Genomic DNA, 20,588 nt, shown 5'->3' with positions numbered 1-20,588 from the left:
AACAACAACTGGATGTACATTTCCAAAATATAAGATAAAAAACAAGATAAAACCTACATACAGCAACAGTGTTTTGTATTGTGTAGGCTCCTATTTGTTATGTGCAAATGGCTTTAAAGGTAAAGGGTAAAGGGACCCCTGACCATTAGGTCCAGTCGTGGCCGACTCTGGGGTTGCGGCACTCATCTCGCTTTACTGGCCGAGGGAGCCGGCGTACAGGTTCTGGGTCATGTGGCCAGCAGGACTAGGCAGCTTCTGGCGAACCAGAGCAGCAAACGGAAACGCCGTTTACCTTCCCGCCGGAGCGGTACCTATTTATCTACATGCACTTTGACGTGCTTTCGAACTGCTAGGTTGGCAGGAGCAGGGACTGAGCAACGGGAGCTCACCCCGTTGCGGGGATTTGATCCGCTGACTTTCTGATCAGCAAGACCTAGGCTCTGTGGTTTAACCCACAGTGCCACCCGCATCCCTTACGGCCACGTCACAAATGGCTTTAGATAACTATTAGGTCCATAAACGAGGGACGCAGGTGGTGCTGTGGGTAAAACCTCAGCGCCTAGGACTTGCTGATCGCATGGTCAGCGGTTCGAAGCCCCGCGGTGGGGTGAGCTCCCGTCTTTGGTCCCAGCTCCTGCCCACCTAGCAGTTCGAAAGCACCCCTAAGTGCAAGTAGATAAATAGGGACCGCTTTCTAGCAGGAAGGTAAATGGCGTTTCCGTGTGCTGTGCTGGTGCTGGCTCGCCAGAGCAGCTTCATCACGCTGGCCACGTGACCTGGAAGTGTCTCCGGACAGCGCTGGCCCCTGGCCTCTTAAGTGAGATGAGCGCACAACTCTAGTCAGACACGACTGGCCCGTACGGGCAGGGGTACCTTTACCTTTACCTAGGTCCGTAAACGACCATGTATCATATATTCAACACAAAAAAACAGCGACAATTTGTTGTTGACAAAGGACAGCTGGACATATCAAGGGCCCCATGACCTTCAGTAGCTGAGGGCCTCATCAAACCTAAATCCGGCCCTGCCCTCAATCATAACAAAATTATAATAAATTGAATTAATTTGTTAATATAATAAACAAAATTATAATAAAGTAGCAGCAACAGTACTTGAATGAATTTGTTAATATAATAAATCACTGCCCCGCAGAGAGTGAAGAGGAGTGGGCGGGGCCTCGGGACATCTGACGCGGAGACGCCCCTCCCTCCCCTCCCGTCTTCGCGTTTCATTCGCTTCAGTTCCCCACTCCGGCCAGCAGGGGCCGCCCGTCTCCAGCGGGCGAATCAGGCGCCTGCGCAGGCAGCCCCTCGCGAGGGGTCCTTCGGCTGCCGCCCCTCCGAGAGGGAGAGGGAGCAAGATGGCGGCCGCGAGGCGGTTGGCGGCGGCGCTGGGCAGACGGTAGGTGACTGCGTCCGTGCCGCCCCCCGCCGTGGCTTCTTTCCCCCGGCCTGGGGAGCGAACGACACCCCCCCCGCACACTTCACAGAATATATTTATTTTAAAAGGGGGGATGTGTTTGGCTTTTAAACGGGGCAGCCTGTCCTGCCTCGCGGGGCTGTTGTGAGAGGCGAAGGGCCGCTTGTGTCGGGCCCCCTTCCGAGGGGAGGCAAGAAAAGGGCGGTGGGATTCTTTGTGGCCTGATCCCCTCGGTGTCTCTGCGGGGTCGCCTGGACTCAGGGCCAGATTTACGTATAAGCTAAACAAGCTATAGCTTAGGGTCCCACTCTCTTGCCCCCCCCCCAAAAAAAGATAACAAAGTCTGGGTGTACATTTCCAAAATATAAGTTCAACAATTACTTCGATAAAATACGTATTTTGTCATGTGCCAATGGCTTTAGATACCTGTTAGGTCCATAAATATATCATATAGCATATTTTTATCACAAAAAACAGCGACAATTTGTTGTTGACAAAGGACAGCTGGACATAAAAAGGGCCCCATTACCTTCAGTAGCTTAGGACAGGGGTAGGGAACCTAAGGCCCCGGGGGACAGTCCGAGAATCAGCGTGTTTTTACATGAGTAGAATGTGTGTTTTTATTAAAAATGCATCTCTGGGTTCTTTATGGGGCTTGCCTGGTGAGTAGAATGTGTGCTTTTATTTAAAATGCATCTCTGGGTTATTTATGGGGCATAGGAATTCATTCATTTCCCCCCCAAAAATATAGTCCAGCCTCCCATAAGGTCTGCGGGATGGTGGACCGGCCCATGGCTGAGAAAGGTTGCTGACCCCTGGCTGAGGACCTCATCAGACCTAAATCTGACCCTGGCCGATGTCCCCAGCCACAGCAGGCAGGGCCAAGAAGCCTTGGGGGGGGGTGACCTTGGGCGGCTTTCAACAGCCTCACTGACCTTGCAGGGTTGTTGTGAGGATTAATGCTGGGTGGGGGGGGGCGAGGTTGGAGAGAAGACAGCAACTGTCCTGAGGCCACGCAATTAGCTTCTTAGCCGAGTGGTTGGGATTCAAACCCTGGTCTCTCCCTGGTTGACACTCTTAACCCCTAGATCAGTGTTTCCCAACCGGTGTTCCGCGGCACACAAGTGTGCCGTGAGATGTTGCCTGGTGTGCCGTGAGATGTTGCCTGGAGGGAGGCGGGCGAGGGCGTTTGCTTCCCGGAGGACTTGTGGGAAGCCGCCCCTTCCCTGGGTGACGCGCCGCCTCGCGACTCCGGAGTCAGTCCCGAGGGCTCTCGGAGGGACTCGCGAGCGACGGCGCGGCGGCTCCGGGGCGTGCTCAGCCGGGCCGCTGCGTGCCCCCGCTGCAGCTGCCCGGCGTGGAGCGCGACGCGGAGCCGGCCGGGCTTGGAGGCGCCCAGGTAGGGCCGAGCCGGGCGGGGGCGGGGAGGTCTCGGTCTGCTGCGGGCGCAGGAGGGCGAGCGGGAGAGGGGGAGCCGTCGGGTCTCCTGGAAGGAAGCGAGGCGGCGGCTGAGGGGGATGCAGCCCCGTCCCCAGCAACAGGCGCTCCTTGAAGTGAGGCCACAAGTCGGGGCTCGGACAGGGCCTGGAAGCAGCGGCTCCGGCTCTTGGGAGCGGAGAAGGGGACTTCGAAAGCGGCCTGGAGGAGAAAAGCCCCGATGCAGCGAGAGCGGGGAGCGTGCTGCCTTGTCCAGGCCTCCTCGCTTTGTGCCGTCCGCTGCCGGGAGCAGGACACTGGGGCTCCTCGTTTGCATGCTTTCCCGGGTGATCAGTGAGGGTTAGGATTAGGGTCCCTCAGTCCCTCGCTTTGCTGCCTCCTCCCCCCCACCCCCAAAGCTTGGAGGTTCCCCGGCAAGGGGGAGGGAAAAAATGTGAAAACTTTCACTTTCGTGCGTCCCTCCCGGTGTGACGCTGCGCGCTGACGTCACGGGGCTGTAATGGTGGTGTGCCGCGAGATTTTTTTCATCAAACAAGTGTGCCTTTGCCCAAAAAAGGTTGGGAAACACTGCCCTAGATCACCCCTGGCTGCCAGGGCTGCTGTGAGAATGGCATATGATCTCCCCTCTGAGGAAGAAGGAATAACAGAGCCTCGTGGCTCTTAACGCCTAACAAGGTGTTTTTAATGGTTTCATGGCTTATTATGACATGTTTTGGACTGCAACTCCCATCAGCCCCAGCACCATACAGCTGTGCGGACTGGGAGTTGGGAGTCTGAAAGGAAGCAGCTTGGACAGAGTATCATAAGCAAGAAAGCATGGACTACTGCTGGTTGATGGCCGTAGTAAACTGATTGATTGATTGATTGATTGATTGATTGATTGATTAATAAGCAACAAAGGCAGTTCCCTGTCCTGAGGAGCGAAAGTGCCCCCAACAGATATCTTAAATATTTGGTTCCATTTGTTGACAAAATAATAAGTAAGCTTTTCAGTCCTTGGCACTTCACATTAAAAAAAACCAAACCTGTTTCTTCATGAAAGCAAACTGGTTTAATGAAAAACACCCTCTTTTAATTTTGGGCCATCACAGCTGTCCTGATACTTTGGCTTCCCGAAACTGTCATGCAAATGACAATACTGCCTGTTTTGCTAACCTGCACTTTTTAAGCTCTGGAGGTGTCCTGCATGCTTCCTGTTTTGTCTTTATAGTTAAAAAAAGATGGAGTCATCTTTATGAAGCCCTGGATTGAAAGCAGGAACTGTAATCTGGAGGAGTAGTTACCTTTCCTGCACGGTTCTGACCTCATACACTTACAAACTCTGTTTCTGTATAACATCTCACTATCTTCTGCCCTTGTCAAACCACAAAGGAGAAAATCTTCAGAGCTAGGGAACTCTGGTGGGTTGGTTGTTGGAGTTGTATTTTCAGTCTTCACTCAGCCATTGACTGTTTTCAGTGTTCTTGTTCAGGTCTGGTCAACCAGAGTAGCTGAGATCATGAAAGGCACAAGGGAATATTTTTGCTTAACTTGAGCCATAAAATAGGGAAGGGTCTAACTTTTGTAGGATGGCTAGCTAAGCCTTTATTGAGCCTCAGGACTATAAGGAGTGAAATTGTGACATTTTTTTGTAAGGTTGTTTTTTGTCTTCTTTAAGATTCTGCCACTTGGGATTCAAAGGGGTGAACGTCATTGCTAAACAACCCCTACACATTGCCTCCCAACAGAACCTGCTCCTTCCTCCCACAGTACTACAGATGAAAGGTGAGTGCTAGGCTTGTTGTGCAGTTTGTGATCACAATTCTGTGGGGGAATGCTGTGATAAAAACTCACAATTCTCTGAAATTGCTACATCACGACAAAAAGTATATTGAGTAAGCATACTGTTCAGTCCAATATCTCTTCTTGAGTGAGTGAGTGTGTGTGTGTGTGTGTGTGTATGAGTATTTCCATAAAGTTGTCAGAATTATTTCCATGTATAAAGTGTGTGTTTGCTTCTAACTTTGGGTCTGGGCTTCTAAAGTTTTGTTGAGTTTCTGTAAGCCAAGAAAATAAAAATTGAGCCTCTCTTAAGAGAGAGGGAGAGAGAGAGTTGTGAATGCCCAGTGGGCAAAAGATGGACTGAGAAAGGCAAGGCCCCTACACCTCATTGAGCAAGGCCATTCTCGGCTCTCTTTTTCTTCACAACACTCATTTTCGTTATTTGTTTTAACTCCTGCAGCAGAAGGGAGGGGTGGGGAGGGACAAGATTGCCTGATCGAGAAGCTTAGTCCATCTAAATAAAATTGCCATGTTCAGGGACAATATGCCTCTGAGAATCAGATGCTGGAGACAAAGACATGGGAAGGTCTTTGTGTTTGTGCCATGCTCGTGGGCACCAAGAAGCTTCTGGCTGGCCCCTCTGGGGGCGAGGATACTGGACTACATGGGCCTTGTGTCAAATCCAGCCCAACACTTCTTGTTTATGTTGGGTGCAAATCAGGTTACTACAAACCTCACAGTTTTTTTATTCTTTTTTTTATTCCAGCAAGGTCTATGTTTGTCCAGACACAGGATACTCCAAATCCAAACAGCTTGAAATTTATCCCAGGAAAGCCAGTGCTGGAATCTAGAACTATGGAATTCACTTCTCCAGCTTCCACGTATTGCTCACCCTTAGCAAGGTTTGTTGTTGTCGGTTGTATGACAATAACTTAGTTATGTGTCCAGATCAAAGTACTTTTATGTGGTACTTACTTAGGAGCAAATTACATATTGCACCGTAGCTGCTGTAACGAAGCCCTGGGAGCATATTCCGTGCAAAGTTTTATTGGGAAGTGGATGCTTTGCATCAGAGAAGGGAGTGTTTAACCATCTTCCTGTCTTCCTCTAAAATGCCCCATCGCCCAACTGTTGTTGCCCCTATCCCTGTTCTGGACTTATTTGTGCCTTGCAAGCACTAATCAGGTGCCTGTGAGATTGAAAGCAAACTGGGGACAGAGTTTGCAGCAGAGAGGTTATACATAGTTTACCCCTTTAAAAAAACCTGTTCTGTTGTTGTAAAGGGTATTAATCAATTCCAACAGCATAAGAAATGTTATTGGACCCTAACCCATCCCCAAATAAAGACTGCCAACAAGACAGAAGAAAAAGTGGGGAGCAAATCAAACCTAGTCAAATCAAGTCAAGAAATGTCTAGTCAGTCCAGGGTTCACTTCCATAGGTGTCCATGTGAGGGAGGCAGGCAGGCAGGCAGAACCTATGTATGTTCCTTTATAGCAGCATAATCATTAAATCTTGCTCAAGTACCGTAACATTTATATGGTGTTGTTCCTTTGAGATGAGCATGGATTTCACTTGTTAAATGTTCCATTAAAGTCAAACTCCACGTCATTGTAGTCCATTCTCACATGAGGTTCCCCGATAATGTCTTCCAATGTTTTGCTATTGTAGGCAGAATAGAGTTACATTTTTGCACGTTAATTCTCAGCAGTCATTATCTGAAATTAAATTAAATTAATTAAATGAAATGAAATTGAAGGGCAAGTCTGGGATCAGGAGTCAGTAATTGGTTGGTTATTGATTCAGTCTCTCTAAATATTTTATATGAGTAGTTTCCCCTTATTATATATATGTATATAATGAACTCATTCCCATGCATGTTTACATGCAAGTATTCTGGATTCATTGGGACGCAGGTGGCGCTGTGGTCTAAACCACAGAGCCTAGGGCTTGCCGATCAGAAGGTCGGCGGTTTGAATCCCCCCGACAGGGTGAGCTCCCATTGCTCGGTCCCTGCTTCTGCCAACCTAGCAGTTCAAAAGCACGTCAAAGTGCAAGTAGATAAATAGGTACTGCTCTGGTGGGAAGGTAAATGGCATTTCTGTGCGCTGCTCTGGTTCGCCAGAAGCGGCTTAGTCATGCTGGCCACATGACCTGGAAGCGGACAAATGCCAGCGTATAGAGCAAGATGAGCGCGCAACCCCAGAGTCGTCCACGACCAGACCTAATGGTCAAGGGTACCTTTACCTTTACCTTCTTTATTCTGGATTCAGGGAAGTGTTCTAGGATTGGAGCTTTAGTGGCCAGGCAGTCATCAGCCTACAAACGTTCATGGGTATGCTGATACAATGAAACCTGGAAGCTCACAGTGAGCAGGAGTTTTGAATGAAGATCTTTATTTTTCTTGTTTTTGTTTTTGTAGGCAGCTCTTCAGGATTGAAGGAGTTAAAAGCATTTTCTTTGGAACAGACTTCATCACAGTCACAAAGGTAACCGGTAACCCTAAAAGAATATTGTAGTGTGTGTCTGCACGTGGAATGATAATAGAATCAAAGAATTGTAGAGTTGGAAGGGACCCTGTGGTTAATCTTGTCCAACCCCATGCAATGGAATCTCAACTAGAGCATTGATGGCCATCCAACCTCTGGGGAAGGAGAGTCCACCACCTTCCGAGGGAGACTGTTCCACTGTCAAACAGCTCTTGCTGTCAGAAAGTTCTTCCTGATGTTTAGTAAGAATCTCCTTTCTTGTAACTTGAATCCATTGGCTCAGGTCTTACCCTCGAGAGCAGGAGAAAACAAGCTTGCTCCATCTTTCATGTGGCAGCCCGTCAGATATTTGAAGATGGCTATCATATCTCCTCTCAGTCTCTTTTCCAGGCTAAACATACCCAGCTCCTTCAACAGTTCTTAGAATCATAGAATCATAGAGTTGGAATAGACCACAAGGGCCATTGAGTCCAACCCCCTGCCAAGCAGGAAACATAAGGCTTGGCTTCCAGACCCTCCACCATCTTGGTCAGCCTCATCTGCACACAGGCTATATAAATATTCTAAACCAGTGATTCCCAGTTGTTTTTCTGCAGATCCCAGGGGGTCTGCGTAACCCACCCAGGGAGTCCATAGCACATCCCTGTTAATCATATGGGGCATCCTGTTTGGCCTGGAAGACACGCATCCTGGTTTTGCACTAGGACATGTTGGAGGGTATGGTGGCACCATTCACATAACAAAAACTAGCACAGAGATATCAACATTTTCAAAAGTAGGGGGTCCATGGCTTGGCTTTTGAAAAACAGGGGGTCCGCAGTTCTTAGCTAAATGGGAACCACTGTTCTAAACAGTCCAGAAGAGGATTGCGTTTCTGTTATCACTTACTGTGCAGACCATGCTCTCCTTAAAACTTTCCAAAAATAGAAAATACAAAAGTTTTTAAGTTGCTGTAGTGCCAGAAACTATGTGCTATTCATAGATTCAAAGGACCTACATTTTCCCACAAGTCTTTAAAAAAGTGTTTTTGGTCTGATTCAGCAAAGCTGTTCATGTATACCTAACCTAATTCTTGAAATCTTTGTAGGAAAATGAAGAAGTGGATTGGAACTTAATTAAACCAGATATTTATGCAACTATTATGGATTTCTATGCTTCTGGCTTACCTGTTATTACTGAAGAGGCACCTCGTACAGACACAGGTAAATGGCTAATATTGAATATGTTGATGGAGGAGAGTATTAGATGTTAGCGGCAGGTTACATCCTCTGCTTGTGAGCTTGCCTGGCCACTGTTGGAGATGCAGTCTTGGACTGGGTGGCTCACTGGTTAGATAGAAAAGGCTGGTTCATTATTATTAAATGCATATCCTGCCCTTCCTCCCAAAGGAGCACATGGCGGCAAACAAGGAACAAAACAATGCAAACATGAGAAACGGTTCCTGGACAGATGCAAATGGTGTCCCTGAGGGCTGCTTGCAAGGTCTTTGCTGCTCTGATAGGCCAGGGCTTACAGGGACACACTCTTGGTTTTTTCCAACTTCTCTGTTCAGCTTGCTCTAGGCACAGTTTTCCTTCTTATTACAATACAGTATCTGAGGAGCTTTTGATATGGGAGGACTTAAAGGACTTTATTATTGGATTGGGGTATAAAATCAAACAGAAGGTCTTAAATTTCAGGTTTTACTGTGGAACAATTAATAATAGAGTTTACCAACAAGATTCATACAATATGGAAATCCAGAGGAATCTGATATTTGGGAATTTTTATATTGTAAAGTCCTGCTGAAATAATTTATGGTAATTACATTCAGAACTCCCCAGAAAATACCTAAATATGGTGGCTTGGCAGTACCCGATAATAGCAAGCAGCCTTGTTCTGCCACAACTTGGTGGTAGAAATATTAAAACTTATTGGGTATTAGAGCAAATAAGGATCCCAATAGTAACAGTGTGGGTTTGGAGATCAGAAAGAAGCCAGTAGATCAGTCATTGCAATATGTGACTTTTTGAAAGCAAATAAGATAGTTGAATTTATGAAAACGTGAGACTGTGCTCACAAGATGATGGGGAAGTTTTTAATATTAACATGCCTGGTAAGCAATGGAATGATTCATGTTGTAATAGCACAATATCTTTTAGAGATGTTGCTGCCAGGTAGATTTCTTTTTTACAAGATTTTGTACTTATGGTATTACCTTCCATACAAGTTACAGAAAACGCATAAATGAGACCATCTTATTTGAAATGTGGCCAAGGGTGTGTGGAGTTTGAACATATTTGTTCTTGTAAAGATATAACACAAGTAGGCTATGAAGCAAGCAGGACAACAGCTAGCACACAAGGGCTGGAAGTCTCAGAGCGGCTATTACCAAACACAAGTAAGAGCGCACCGTTGTGCTTCTTTTGTGGCAGGGACAGTGGTGGTGCAGGCTCACTTTTCTGCAGTCATTTCATCCCCAAGAAGCTATTCGGCAGAGCTTTTCCGGGCGGTAAATGGATTATTTTCAAGGAATGTTGTGGAAACATTTATCAAATAAGATAAGCATGATTCATTCCTTTTGTCTTGCATAAACCATACAAGCTCCATCTGAAGAAGACGATGAAGTTGTATTAATGATAAAAGAGCTCCTGGATACTAGAATAAGGTACAGCTACAACTGTGTTTCCTATACACTGTTGGTGTTTCATGAAGGTGGCAGAGTAATGAATGTGCAATTCTGCCGATAGCCAGTTTGATGGATTGGCAGAGATGCTGGGGCTTCTTCCTAGGTTGCCTCTGAAAAGAGTATTTTGTTCACTTTGCGGGATGCTGCTGGCTCAAGTCTTTCAACCAGCTGTGCTCCCAACCCACTTTTCCCCAAGAGCTTTTACAATGCTTTGATGAAAGAGGCATGTGACTTAAAAATTCACTTCAGAAAGAGATTGGAGTAAACATCTTCAAAATAGGGGAGGTATGAAGAATTTAAAATAGACGTGCCCTTTGGATATTTAGCTTTTATCATTCTGATCCCTGAATATATATTTCTGTTAGAATCGCTTGCCCTCTGATGTTAGCCAGGAGGACAGCAGGGAATTTTTTTACAGTTGCACATTTATATATTGGTGCTTATGTCAATATCTGCACTGAAGCGCTTCCAGCAGTTTAGTGAGTGCCAGTCTGACAGACAGAGCCTTCGTTGTTCCTTTGGAAAATAACAGCATGTCTGTTGGGAAGTGAAAGGGCAGTATAAGTGGAGAATGAAGATGCTGGTTTCATTGGAATGTAGGTGCAGCTTGTTCTTGAATGAATACCCAACCCCTGAATTGGATGTGTTAATTTGCCAGCTACAATCCATTTCGTCTGTTGTGATGACATTTCAGAAGCCAAAGCGGGATTGACAGGAGCAAGGACTTCAGCATTTTATATAGTTTCTCATTACCACTACCCAGATTGCAAAAAGTTGCAAACTGGACAAATGCATGCAAAATGACTGGATTTGCATAATTTATTCCAGTTTCAGTTATCAGCTCTTGTCAGTAAAGTAGGGGTTGCCCTGGCAGAGAGCATGCACATAAAATAAACAGAAGATACTCAGCTCGGGATCAGCTGTTCTAAGAAAAAATTGCTGATGGTGGATTTGAAGGAGAAGGGAGGTGTTTTGATGAACTGCAAGAGTTGGGCTGTTCTGAGAATAAGCGTTCGTGCAACAGAGAAGGTATAGAGGTGGGATACAAAGAGGAGGTGGCCCAAAAAGTGGGGGTGAGAACTACTTCTAAATGTATAGAAATGTTTGGGGTTTTAAGTGGTTTACCCCACTAATACTTTGAAATCTTATCGACAATGTTCCTCAGGCCAACAGTCCAGGAAGATGGTGGGGATGTCATCTTTAAGGGCTTCGAAGATGGGATTGTGCAGTTAAAACTGCAAGGCTCCTGCACAAGCTGCCCCAGTTCTATCATCACCCTGAAGAATGGGATACAAAACATGCTGCAGTTCTATATTCCGGAAGTAGAAGGTGTGGAACAGGTAGGCACAAATTGAAGGTTGTTAAAAATTGGGGTGGTTTGTTCATAGAATTTCTTCTCCACATCTCAAAGCGTCTCTGTACAAGCAAGTTTTTACGAATGAAAGTTGACACTTCAAATCCGATAACTGGGTTCAGTGCAAAGAAATTAGGTATAGAAGGGCATTATAGAAGTAACAACAGATTATGAAACAGGATTTCTCTGGGCACAAGTGAGACCAGCATCAACGTGTTGCAGTTTCCTTTTGCACCCCTACCCCACCTGGAGTGTTTCTTTTCAAGGTTCCAGCCAATCATGCTGTCCACCAGGACGCTTTATTCCATTTTCCCACCCTCTGGCTGTCTTTCCCCCTTTTTTTCCAACCGGTATGCAATACAGTGGTGCCTCGCAAGACGAAAAGAATCCGTTCTGTGATTCTCTTCGTCTAGTGGTTTTTTCGTCTTGCGAAGCAAGCCCATTAACGGATTAGCGGCTTATCTGCTGATCGGATCAGCTGATAAGCATCTTAGCGGCTTAGAAAAGGGGGGGGAGGGGAAAAAACCAGCAGGAACTCGCAAGACATTTTCGTCTTGCGAAGCAAGCCCATAGGAAATTCGTTTTGCGAAGCACCTCCAAAACGGAAAACTCTTTCGTCTAGCGAGTTTTCCGTCTTGCGAGGCATTCGTCTTGCGGGGCACCACTGTATTTCAGTCAAAACAGCAGAGTTGTGCTTGCCAGCATCACAGAAACCGTGATCCAAGGCATGGGGCCCAGTGAACAACCAACAAATCACAGAATGTATCTGTGGATACAGAGGGGATGAGTGGGGCGGTGTCTAAATCAGCTGTGGGGAACCTTTGGCCAGCCAGATGCTGGACTACAACTCCCTTCACCCCTGACCATGGGCCAAGCTGGCTGGGGCTGATGGCTTACAGCAACATCTGAAGGGTTGCACTGATTGTGTTGTGTTGCGAAAGAGATGGCGACGGCATGGGCTTTACTTTGCTTTCTCCAGTCTGTGGCAACAAGCGTTATGTGGGAACAGTGATCTTCAGTCAAGAAGACGGCTTTCCTCTCATCCACACTCTTAGCAAGTCATAGTTCTTTGGAAGTGCTGCTTCATTTTGAGCTAGAAACGCTGGGTTGGATGTAGAAAGAAGGAAGTTATTGCCATGGTTTTCTTGAGATAATTCTACTGGTGTAAATTTAAAGTTACAGTAGGTGTAATTATAAATTTATACTAAGTAGGCATTTGTGATTTTAAAAAGCATAAATCTGCTTTTCAAAATAACATTCAATACTTGTGTTGCATCTGTATTGTGACAGCTGAACTACAAGGATCTCGAGGACCTTTTGATTTCTGACACCTGTATGTGCATGTGTTTTTATTTTTTAAAAGCTGCCTATCCCTTAGTATTGCAATCTGTTATATTTCAGGTTGTCGATAACGAAGAAGAAGAAGAACAAGCAAAGTCAACCTAAATCAGGGAAAGCTTTGGACTCTTAAGCTAAAATTATTTTCCAAGCTGATTTGTATAGCCACTCACTATAGAAAAATGTTCAGCTGTTGTCACCACTTTTCCCAGACACAGGACTGTTTCCTTCACTGCTTCATGGTTCTAAGAAAACAAGTGAAAAGTATTCTTGAAAGTGTGGCTGTCTGTTTGCTGCTATTCTTGTAAACAAAAAGAAGAAAATGTATAGATTTTGTTTGGTCAGAATGTGACATTTATAAAATATTTCCCCTCTCTGTTGGATTTTGGTAGCTTCTGTGGTGACCTACAGCCCATACTGTTGGAAGAATTATGTAGTGATAAATACAGATATAAATTATTGCTTTATTATTTTGAGGCCTTCCTGTTATATAAGCCATGTTTTTATTATTCTTTGTAGGTCTGTTGTCTCAGTCTCAGTCAGTTTTATTGCACATAGCCAAAGGCTGCCGCAATGTACACAGAATTATTTGACAATTAAAAGAAAATATACTGAATTGGTAAAAAAGGACTTAAAACATTTATATTATTAAAACATTATATACTCTAAACAAAGCTATAAAAGTACCCCAATGTACAAGTAAAAACATTAAACGATAAAATTCATAAGCTAAAATCATCACATGGTCACTAATGTTAAAAACAATATCAATTAATACAGTGTGCAATTTATACCCAGAGTTTGGTGACAAAGATAGAGCATGGCCTGAGGTAGATAGATGGGATCAAATAAATTCATCTCCTTTACAGTTGATGGCTACCTTGGCTATATAATTTGCTCTAATTTTCCTAGCAGCAGTTGCAAAAAGTGCTACCCGCCAGGTCACATACTTATCTGTGTCTGCAAGGAAATATAACATCATATCAAGGTGGTTCTGGCCAGGGGACCCTGCCATTATAGGTACTAAAAATCTTTTTCTTGCATCATTATATAACGGACAGTGCAAGATATAATGCGTAAGGTCCTCTACTTCAGAACATCCCCTAATGCAAACACGTTCGTTTTTTGGTATGCCTCTATGTCTCCCATCTCTATAAGCAGAGCTTATTGTATTTAGTCGTAGCTCTGTAAAAGCTTTTCGAAGCTGTGCAAAAGTCAATTCATTAAAATAAGATATGTCTTCATTGACCTCTCTAAGTTTAAAATACAATGGGGCGCATGTAGATGTGCACATAGAGTTTAGATCGTTTTTAGTTGCCACTGCCCTTATGGTTCGTTTAAAAATATTTTTCTGTGAATATAAGGGGAGTTCTTTAATCTCAGTCACTGAGAGGTCATATTTGCCCATCAGTTGGGCAGCATGATGTACCCAGTTTTTAAGGGGTAATCCATTTGAGAGCTCAATCAGGCATTTCTTTGGTAGCCTAGTGTTGTCCATCTGTTGAACTCTAAACCAGTAACAGAGAATTCTTTTATCTATTTGGCTCTCTATGCTCAACATGCGAGTTTCCAACCTGACCATGGCAGATTGCACGTCTTTGGGTAAACCTAAAAGAACTCTTAAAAAATAATTCTGTGGGGGTTCCAGACCGGAGACCTTTGAGGTACCCCAAACCTCTGCACCATATAAAATCTGGGCCATTGTTTTTGCTTTATACACAGATAGAGCTGGGTTGACCAGATTTCCACCTTTACATGCAGCGAATTTCAGAATGGCTTTTGCTGATTTAAAGGCTTGCAATTTAATATTGGATAGCTGTGTATTCCAAGATGCCGTTTCTGAATAAATCAATCCCAGATATTTAAACGTATTTACTTGGTTTATGATGTGTTCATCCAGGTGCCAAACATGCTTTTTAGAACGCTTCCCAAATACAATGACCTGCGTCTTATCATAGTTTATAGATAAAGCATTCCTCATGCAATATGAACTTAATTTTGCAAGCAGCCGTCTCAGGCCCACCTGGGTTCTAGATACAAGTACTAGGTCATCAGCATACATTAAAACTGAGAGTTTTTGGTCGAGAATTGTGACAGGGGCAAACTGTAGGCCCTCCAGTTCTTTAACCATGTCATTAATATAAAAATTGAACAGGAAAGGTGCCAAAATGCATCCCTGTTTGACTCCAGTAGTGGTCTTAATTCTAGTGGTGAGATGGCCAGCCAGATCCACCTTTACTTGTATTGATGTGTCGGTATATAATGTTTTGATGAGAAATAATAGACGGAGGTCTATATTTGTCTTTTCCAATTTTTGCCACAATGCGTGTCTTGGGACCGTATCAAAAGCTGACTTTAGATCGATAAAAGCAACATATAATTTTTGCTTCAAATTATGGATATATTTACATAGCAGAAAGTTCAGCACAAAGCACTGGTCCAATGTGGATTTCCCTCTTTGGAAACCTGCCTGGACTTCAGATATCACCTTATTTGTATCTGCCCATTCTTCTAGTCTCCCAAGGAGGAGCCTGGCATATAGTTTGGAGGCTACATCCAACAAACTAATGGGTCTATAATTGGCAGGGTTTTTCTTATCGCCCTTTTTATATATTGGGGCAATTATACTCAACTTCCACCCTTCAGGTATATGACCTGAGCTGTTAATGTATGAAAACAATTTTGCAAAAATGGGTGACCAGAAATCAGGTCTTATCTTATAGATCTCCATTGGGATCATGTCTTCTCCTGGAGCTTTATTAGCTAGTTGGCTTGCGATTAGCCTCTTAATCTGATTGGGCGTGACGTCTGGCCATTCTGGCAGTTCTGATAACTGAGTATAGTAAACTTGTGGGGGTAGGTCAGGACAGGGGCCATATATTTCTGTAAAATATGTCACCCAATCCTTTCCTTGGACAGATGCTTCTAACGAGTAGCCCAGCCCATTGGTGCCTTGGGCAACCAGATGCCAAAATTTCCGTGAGTCCTTCTGAAGTGCTGCATCTCCCAATTCTTTCCACTGTTGTTCATAATATATTTGTTTCTTGCTTTTAAGTAATAATTTATAGTTGTTTCGTAACTGGGCTACCTCAGCTTGTAGGGCAAGATTGTGCTTATCCTGTTTTAACTTCAATTTTCTAAGTACCCTAGCTAGGAATTTTTTACTATTCTGACATTCCTTATCAAACCAAGTCTGTCTCTTAAACTTTTTGTTTTTTATCACACTAGCTGTGGTCATCAGTGGGCGCATTCGCTTGATTATGTTCTCATAAAGTCCAATTACGTTCCCTGTTTCTAACAACATTTCCCCCTTTAATAGAGCAAATTCATGGGAATCCAGGATCTGAATCATTTTTTCTTGGACCTGTGCATTCCATTTTAACCTTCTATTACCAAGTATCAGATATTCTGTTTCATCCAATAATTTAGGAAAGGCAGGAGAAAAGAATAGTGTCAGAGATAACTCGAGTGGAAAGTGGTCGCTTTCAGCTCTGGGAATTATCCTGAAGGTATCTCGGTTAACTGGCACATTATTAGATGTTAGGATATAATCTATGGTGCTGGTAAATCCTCTGGGGGAGATAAAAGTAAAATAACCCTCTTGATCCCCTTGACCGTGCCCATTGCATAACAAAAGGTTATGCTTTATTATAAGTTCACAAAGATGTTTCCCAGCGCGATTAGGGATGGTGTCCATTGCTGCCCTCTGACAGATTTCAGGTTCGTCCTCCAAGTTTAGACCAGATAATATTGTATTTTGTGGGGAAACAAGGCCGATCCGGGCATTGAAGTCACCTCCCAAGATATACCGAGGGTTAGGTGACAGAGAGTCTATACTTTCGAGTAGTTGGTCAAGTTTATCCCAATATGATCTCAGTTCCCCACAAGACTTTACTGGAGGTATATACACGCATATGCAATAAGTATTTCTCAGGAGACTATCAGAAAGGGACAACACTAAAAAATTTGGAGTGGTCAATGAGGGACACTGTTGAATTGATACATTGAGAGAGGTTGACACCAGCACCGCCAGCCCCCCACTAGGCCTCCCATACTTTACAGTTTTAAGAGCTGGTTGAGTGTAACTTGTAAAACCCTGTAATTCAACCATAGTGCCCTCTTTTGCCCAGGTTTCTTGAAGAAAGATGATATCATGCGTTTGTAGATAAGAACAGAAATCACTGTCTTGGATCTTGTTCGTCCACCCTGTTACATTCCATGAGAGAAGTTTAATTGTTTTACAATGATTTACTCTTAGTCAGTTGTTGGCCGATGTGCTCTCAGAGTTTACCAGTTTTTGAGGCAACAGGTTATTGCTAATGCTAGTGGAATAATCCAGATGTTCGATTATTTCAGTCGTCGTACATAAAGTGCTCACATTTGTAATCACTGGGCCTTTTCTTTGCAAATTGTTTGCCAGTGGGGATTTCTTGGGTGTATTTCCTGACTCCTCCTCTTCTAAATATCTCATCTTTGTCCAATACTCCGGTGGTTCTAGAGTTATCATTCTGTTGTGGCCATTGGGTCTATTATCAGTCTCTGCTTCCGGTTCTTTAATCTCTTTCAATGTCTGGCTCATAAGATCAAGCCTCTTGATAACTGTTTGTTGCTCTTCCTGAGGGAGATTCCTAAAGGAGCTGAGAAAATCCTCTTCCAAAGGATTTACAGAGTGCTCAGATTCCTGAAGATGATTGTCTAGAGGAATCGGCTGTTCCTTTTGACTCACCTGGTTATTTTGATGTTGGGCATGATCCTGTGGATTCAACTCAGGCATGTCTGTTTCCTCCCCACCTGCCAAGTTTTTTTGTGATGTCATTACTTCCATTGGGGATCCAGGCTTTGGTTTTGTGAGCCCCTCTGAAGCAGCAGTCCTCATCTTACATAAGGGTGCAACAATAGAATTGCGAAATACCCGGGTTGGAAAAACTCCTCTGCTTGACAATCTGAATTTCAGTTTGTGAATCAGTGAGGGCAGTCTAGTAGAGGAAAAAGTTAACATAATTTTTTGGCTTTGATTTGTGGTACTCAAGAGTTCAGTCTTAACGAGGTCAATCTCTGTAAATCCAATGCCAAGTAAGTCTGATAAATGTCGTTTGGAACGCTGGGCACCTTTCCAGCTAGGAGTTTGATCTGGCCTTCCACAAATTGTCATGCAGATCTTTTTTGGTTGGAAGATTAAATAAGAAGAGTTTGTTTTAAGAGCCTCTGCACGTTCTATGTAGAGCTTAGGGGTCTGCTCTTGTTGTCGCCAATTTCTTTTGGTACGATGGTGTTCTGTTGATGCCTGCTTGTTATTAACTGATAAACTGTGGACCTCTTTGGATAACTGGGTTATTTGAGAGGCAATACCTCTAATTTGCTGGAAGTTATGCTCAACCGTTCTTGCAATTAGAGTTAATTGGGTGCTCTCCCTGCTTGTTATTCCTTCCTCTCTGAGGAGCACAGGATCAGCTTGCCCCATTGCTGAATCCAGTTCCACGCTCTCACCTTGAATACTCTCCCCACACTCACAATCATCTTCAAGAGGAGAAAACCGGTTTTTTGTCGGGACTGTAAAAGCAGATTTGTTAAAAAAGTCCTCTATTTTAGATTGTTTGGGAACCGGTGAGGGAGCTACATCCTCTGGGTCCCTGTGGCGTTTACTAGCAGGCATAGCGTCACCGTGGGGAGTAAACAAGGAGAGGTTTCCCCAACCAAAAAAGAGAGAAAAGAATAGAAAGTGCTCAGTTTGTTCAATTTAAGAGCTTCTCTGTATGGAGGCTGCCAGGAGTTTCAGGAACAAGGTATAGAGGGGAGTTGGCGGTTAATAACTAGCAGCTGGCGCCCTGCCCAGGACGCTTCACAGAACTTGCCCAGGATGTCTCCCACAGCATTGACAAGAATGGGCTGCCAGAATCTCAGTAAGTTAAAAAGTAGAGAAGTAAAAAAGGAAAAACTACTTCCCTGGGTGGCAGTCAGTGCAAATTACAGTCCCGTTATCAGCGGAGCTCCGAAGCCTGCCTGCCAAGCCGACGCCATCTTGGACATCCACAATCAGTTTACCGGTCTGTTGTCTTATCAACACTGCATATATATATCTTTGCTACTAAATGCACAATACTGGGTGAATCCTGATAACAGTTTCCTTATTATTGTATTGGTCACAAATGGGGATTAGAAACTGAACTTAACCCTTGAAAATAAGAAAACCAACTCTTTTGCTACTGTATTTTCTTGAATACATCAAAGTAGCTGCAACAGCAAAATTAGAGTGTGTTATGGTCCAGCAAACCCACATTACCGTATTGGCCTGAATATAAGTTGCATCCAAATATAAGCCACACCTTTAAAATGCAAGGGGGGGGCGAGAAAAAAAGACAATACCAGAATATAAGCCGCTCCCTTAAAATTCTGCAGGCACTCACACCCGTTCTGTTTTACCGTATGTCTGTTTCAGCAGTGGTACCGTAAAAGCCAATTTTTGTACGGTTGCAAATTTAAGCCGCACTTTTAACTTTTCACGGCTGGAATTTGGAAAAAAAGTGAGGCTTTTATTCATGCCAGCACAGTAAATGAATTTAAAAATGTGCTGGGAAGAATGTGTGAACTATACAGGAGCTGGGACTCCCCAAGGAAACTGGATGCCTTTTCAATAAAGGCAAATGGGAAATTACTTTGCCTAATATTCAAGTAAGCATATGCTGTGTGAGGGCAGCCAGAAGCAACTCATGCCCTGCTTGTCTTGCGTAGGATGCCACTGCAGCTCTTGTGGCACTGTCTTTTCCTTGCCCTGGGCTAAGAATGAGTATATGGGCTCGTATATGACCACTATCGGTTCTGGCCATCTTGAACTTTTTAATGGTTGACGCACTTAATACGTTCTGACTCATTCCAAGTTCCTGGAAGAGAACCCTTCCGTATTTACTGTTTTACTTTTCCCTGCCTCTGAAAACATCACATTACCTAACATGATGCAATCAGCACACCTAATCTTCACAACAGTGTTCCTTCCTTTTATTTGAAAGGGCAAGTACAGTGGTATGAAAAGGATAGCTTGTTACTTGAGAATTAGTAATCCAGCACCCCCCCCCCCAAGAGACCTGGAAGACTCTATTCTGCATTTCCTGGTGGATCAGTTAAACTGGGTGTCACGTTTGTCAAGGCTACTTCCATTCTCAGAACTGCCAGTAGCGCATGGATCTTGCCTGCAGCAGCTCCCTTTGGTTTTAGGTACCTTTTAAGAGCAAGAAATGACATACAGACATTTATAAAATTATGCATGGCACGGAGAAACTGGATAGAATTTTTTTCTCCCTCTCAACGCTAGAACTAGAACAAAAATATCAAAGGAGGCCTTGTTGAAATCGAAATACGTTGCTTCCACAGTGAGGGACTCTTTAACGTGCATGAATGGCAAACCAGAACACCACCAAGTGTGGTGAGGCTCATTCCATGGGAAGGAAGGTGAAGCAACGTTGGGGAAGATTCTGTTTCTAGTGTAGACCAGCTTCACAAACTAGGCATGCAAAAGGTTGCCCTCTCCTGCTGTGCACCCCCAGCACCTAGTGCACTGTCGCCATGCACATTATTTATTTAAATCATATCCCACCTTTACTCCATGGAGAATCAAGGTGGCATACATGGCTGTCCCCTTTCTGTGAGGCAGGTTAGGCTGAGACGCAGCGTCTGTGACCCAAAATCACCCACCGAGCTTCATGATGGCAGAGGGGGGATCTGAACCGTGGTCTCACCCATGTCCAGGTTCGACCCTCTAACCACTGCACCACATTGGCCCACAGTCGCTACAAGAAGTTGCCTTACACAACCTCTGGCCATTAGCCTGCCTGGCCTAGAATTGTCTCTTGGGACTGATGGCCATTCTCCAGTATGGAAGGGCTCCAGGGGGCCTTTTCTGCCACCTGCCTCTTTTAAGCGGGAGAACGGGTAGGGCTGCCAGGGCAGGCCAAGCAAGACCCCTTTGCAATCAGTTGGGGGCATGAAGGGGGCTACTGGACCCCCACCACCACTCCTGCTTGTCCCCTGCACCAGGTACTGGGCAATAAGGCTGTTGCTGAGCATGGAGGCTCCATGAAGCTGCAGCGAGCAACTCTGGAGTTTTGCCGGAGGCATTGTTTTAAAAGGC

General features: G+C 44.5%; 1 protein-coding gene and 2 long non-coding RNA genes across 3 annotated transcripts; 2 read left to right on the top strand and 1 right to left on the bottom strand.

The window, feature by feature from the left end:
• The first annotated feature begins 1,268 nt into the window (after positions 1 to 1,268).
• Positions 1,269 to 12,842, top strand: NFU1 (NFU1 iron-sulfur cluster scaffold). Its single transcript, XM_082230573.1, has 8 exons — positions 1,269 to 1,401; positions 4,514 to 4,620; positions 5,384 to 5,519; positions 7,040 to 7,106; positions 8,194 to 8,308; positions 9,690 to 9,753; positions 10,940 to 11,114; positions 12,530 to 12,842. Exons 1-8 carry the CDS (start codon positions 1,361 to 1,363, stop codon positions 12,572 to 12,574), a joined length of 750 nt encoding a protein of 249 aa, XP_082086699.1. The 5' UTR covers positions 1,269 to 1,360; the 3' UTR covers positions 12,575 to 12,842.
• Positions 7,113 to 7,844, top strand: LOC309536611. The gene is made up of 2 exons (XR_014221675.1): positions 7,113 to 7,522; positions 7,596 to 7,844. It is a non-coding gene; the product is annotated as an uncharacterized lncRNA (long non-coding RNA).
• LOC309536571 lies at positions 12,537 to 19,580 on the bottom strand. Its single transcript, XR_014221633.1, has 2 exons — positions 18,531 to 19,580; positions 12,537 to 13,000 (listed from the first exon to the last, which is right to left on the bottom strand). It is a non-coding gene; the product is annotated as an uncharacterized lncRNA (long non-coding RNA).
• Between the last annotated feature and the right edge of the window lie 1,008 nt (positions 19,581 to 20,588).

The sequence above is a fragment of the Podarcis vaucheri genome (assembly GCF_965113315.1).
Source record: "Podarcis vaucheri genome assembly, chromosome: 7".
Lineage (NCBI taxonomy): Eukaryota > Metazoa > Chordata > Lepidosauria > Squamata > Lacertidae > Podarcis > Podarcis vaucheri.
Note: the sequence above shows the minus strand (reverse complement) of the source record. Positions and strands in the feature narration are given on the sequence as shown.

Bases quoted from the DNA above. Each gene is read 5' to 3' on its own strand.
- NFU1 (XM_082230573.1), top strand. From the start codon at position 1,361: ATGGCGGCCGCGAGGCGGTTGGCGGCGGCGCTGGGCAGACG. The intron at 5,520-7,039 runs GTTTGTTGTTGT...TTGTTTTTGTAG, and splicing joins TATTGCTCACCCTTAGCAAG to GCAGCTCTTCAGGATTGAAG. The intron at 7,107-8,193 runs GTAACCGGTAAC...AAATCTTTGTAG, and splicing joins ACTTCATCACAGTCACAAAG to GAAAATGAAGAAGTGGATTG.